General features: G+C 44.2%; 1 protein-coding gene across 1 annotated transcript in view; it reads left to right on the top strand.

Moving 5' to 3' along the window:
* The window catches only part of shank1 (SH3 and multiple ankyrin repeat domains 1), a 139,625-nt gene extending 136,708 nt beyond the window's left edge, over positions 1–2,917 (top strand). Inside the window, exon 14 of the mRNA XM_048617366.1 lies at positions 2,807–2,917. Within this exon, the coding sequence (XP_048473323.1) occupies positions 2,807–2,917 (111 nt within the window). The remainder of the gene's footprint in view (positions 1–2,806) is intronic.
* Positions 2,918–2,923: the final 6 nt, after the last annotated feature.

The following is a 2,923-nucleotide window of genomic DNA, read 5'->3' as shown; positions in this document are numbered from 1 at the left end:
TGTGTGTGTGTGTGTGTGTGTGTGTCATTGTGTGTGTGTGTGTGTGTATCTCTGTGTGTGTCATTGTGTGTGTGTGTGTCTGTGTCTGTGTGTGTGTCTCTGTGTGTGTGTGTCATTGTGTCTGTGTCTGTGTGTGTGTGTGTGTCTGTGTCTGTGTGTGTGTCATTGTGTGTGTGTGTCATTGTGTGTGTGTGTGTGTATTTGAAAGTGTGTGTGTGAACAGTGTGTGAATGTGAGAAAGTGTATGAGTGTGAACAGTATATGAGTGTGAACAGTGTATGAGTGTGAACAGTATGTGTGTGTGTCTTTGAGCAGTGTGCATGAGCATGAACAGTGTGTATCAGTAACACCTTGCCAGAGTTAACTAATAGATTTTTAAAATTGCATGAAAACTGTCTCTGAAATCCGTTAGATGGGAGCTGTTTATAATCCCAGCCAAGGAAATATCTTCATAATTGAACAAATTTTTTTCCCTTTTTTTAAAAAAAACACAAATGCGAGATTATGAATTGGAAGGAATGAGAATAAATGTCCAGCTGCAGCACCAAGGAGAGCTGTGAGATGGCGATAGAGAGCAGCAATTTGACTAGCTCCTCTGCACCACCTGTGGGCAGTTCTTGGTAATGCTGATCATCCATTGTTTACCATCCCCTCCACCAAACCTCAGAGAAGGTTCACCAGGATGGTCCTCGGTATGGAGGACTGTCTTATGTTCAACAATTAAACAGGTTGGGACTCTAATCATTAGAGTTTAGAAGAATGAGAGGCGATCTCTTTGGAATAAATAGGATTCTTAAAGGGTTTGACAGGGTAAATGCTGAGAGGGTGTGTCCCCTCATGGGAGAGACTAGAACCAGTGGGCATAGTCTCAGATTTAAGGGGCACCTATTTAAAGGTGAGATGAAGAGATGATACAAGTTTATAAAATAGTGAGAGGTATAGATAGAGTTAATCCTAGTTATCGTTTGCCTAGGATGGGGAATTTCAAGACGAGGGGGCACATTTTTAAGGTGCGAGGAAGGAGATTTATAAAATGTATGAGGTGCAAATGTTTTACACAGAGGGTGGTTTGTGTGTGAAATGAACTTCCTGGGTACAATTACAATGTTGAAAAGTCATTTGGCTAAGTACGTGAATAGGAAAGGTTTGGAGGGATATGGGCCAGGAGCAGGCAGGTGGGGCTAGTTTAGTTTGGGATTCAGTTTGGCATGGACTGGTTGGACCTAAAAGTCTGTTTCCATGCTGTATGACTCAGAGTTAGGTGTCTTTGGAACTCCTTGTCACTGAGATCTGCTGGGGCGCAGACTCCTTGTGTATATTTAAGGCTGAGATAGGTTCTTGATCAGTCGGGAATCAAGGGAAAGGGTGGGAAAGTGGACGTGAGGAATGTTGGATCAGCCATGATCTTATTGAATGGCCTGCTCCTGTTTCTACTTTTTTTGGTCTTTATATACTTTGTTTCAGTGATAAATATTGGTCAGGGCAAAGTGATGATCTCAATTTAGAGTCGTAGAGCTGTACAGCACGGAAACAGACCCTTTGGTCCAACTCGTTCATGCTGGCCAGATATCCTAAATTAATCTAGTCCCATTTGCCAGCATTTGGCCCATATCCCTCTAAACCCTTTCTATTCATATACCTATCCAGATGCCTTTTAAATGTTATAATTGTACCAGCCTCCACCACCTCCTCTGGCTGTTCATTCTCTGGCACCACCCTCTGTGTGAAAAAGTTTTTTTTAATTCATTCATGGGCTGAGGGCATCGCTGGCTAGGCAGCATTTATTTCCCATCCCTAATTGCCCAGAGGGCAGTTAAGAGTCAACCACATCGTTAAGAGTCTGGAGTCACATGTAGGCCGGACCAGGTAAGGAAGGCAGTTTCCTTCCCTAAAGGACATTAGTGAATCAGATGGGTTTTTCCGACAATTGGTAATGGATTCATGGTCATCATTAGATCAGATTATTATTGAATTCAAATTCCACCATCTGCCATGGCAGGATTCGAACCCAGGTCCCCAGAACATTACCTGGGTCTCTGGATTAATAGTCTAGCAATAATACTACTGGGCCATTGCCTACCCTAAGTTTCCCCCCTTAGATCCCTTTAAATCTTTCCTCTCTCACCTTAAACCTATGCCCTTTAGTTTTGGACTCCCCTACCCAGGGGAAAAGACCTTGGCTATTCACTCTATCCATGGCCCTCATTATTTTATAAACCTCCATAAAGTCACTCCTCAGACCTCCGACGCTCCAGGAAAAAAGCCCCTGTCTATCCCTATAGCTCAAGTCCTCCAACATCCTTGTAGATCTTTTCTGAACCCTTTCAAGTTTCACAACATCTTTCCTATAGCAGGGAAACCAGAATTGAACGCAGGATTCTCATGCAAAGGATAACGTTTCCAACAGTGCAGCAGTCCCTCAGTGAGTGAGCAAACCCCACCATGGCAAATGGCAGAATTTACATTCAATTCATAAGTTAATGAGTCTGGAATACAAAGCTAAACCAGAGGATGATGAAACTATTGTTGGTTGCTACAAAAGCCCTTTAAGGGAATGACATTGGCTGTTCTTACATGGTCTGGCCTACATGTGACTCCAGACCCACGTGGTTGACTCCTGACTACCCTCACTTAATTGTAGGGCAGTTAAGGATGGGCAACAAAAGCTGCCCTCACCAGTGACCCCGCCAGGTCCAGTGAAAAGACTGAAGTAAAACTAAAGAAAATTCTGTGACGGTCAGGGTTTGGGGACAGAGTGAGATCAAAAAGATCAGGATTCTCTGCTAACCCTTGCTGTCTGCCACAGAGTGCTGAGGTGCCAGGGCACCGGGGTGGGGTCCATGTCAGTCAAACCATCGACACCAGTGGCAGGCGTAGGCCGTTCAGCCCCTCGAACCTGCTGCACCATTCAATCTGACCACAG

Source organism: Rhincodon typus, chromosome 37 (genome assembly GCF_021869965.1).
Source record: "Rhincodon typus isolate 14 chromosome 37, sRhiTyp1.1, whole genome shotgun sequence".
In the NCBI taxonomy this organism is placed as follows: domain Eukaryota; kingdom Metazoa; phylum Chordata; class Chondrichthyes; order Orectolobiformes; family Rhincodontidae; genus Rhincodon; species Rhincodon typus.
The sequence above is the reverse complement of the archived record's forward strand: the minus strand, read 5'-3'. Positions and strand labels throughout refer to the sequence as shown.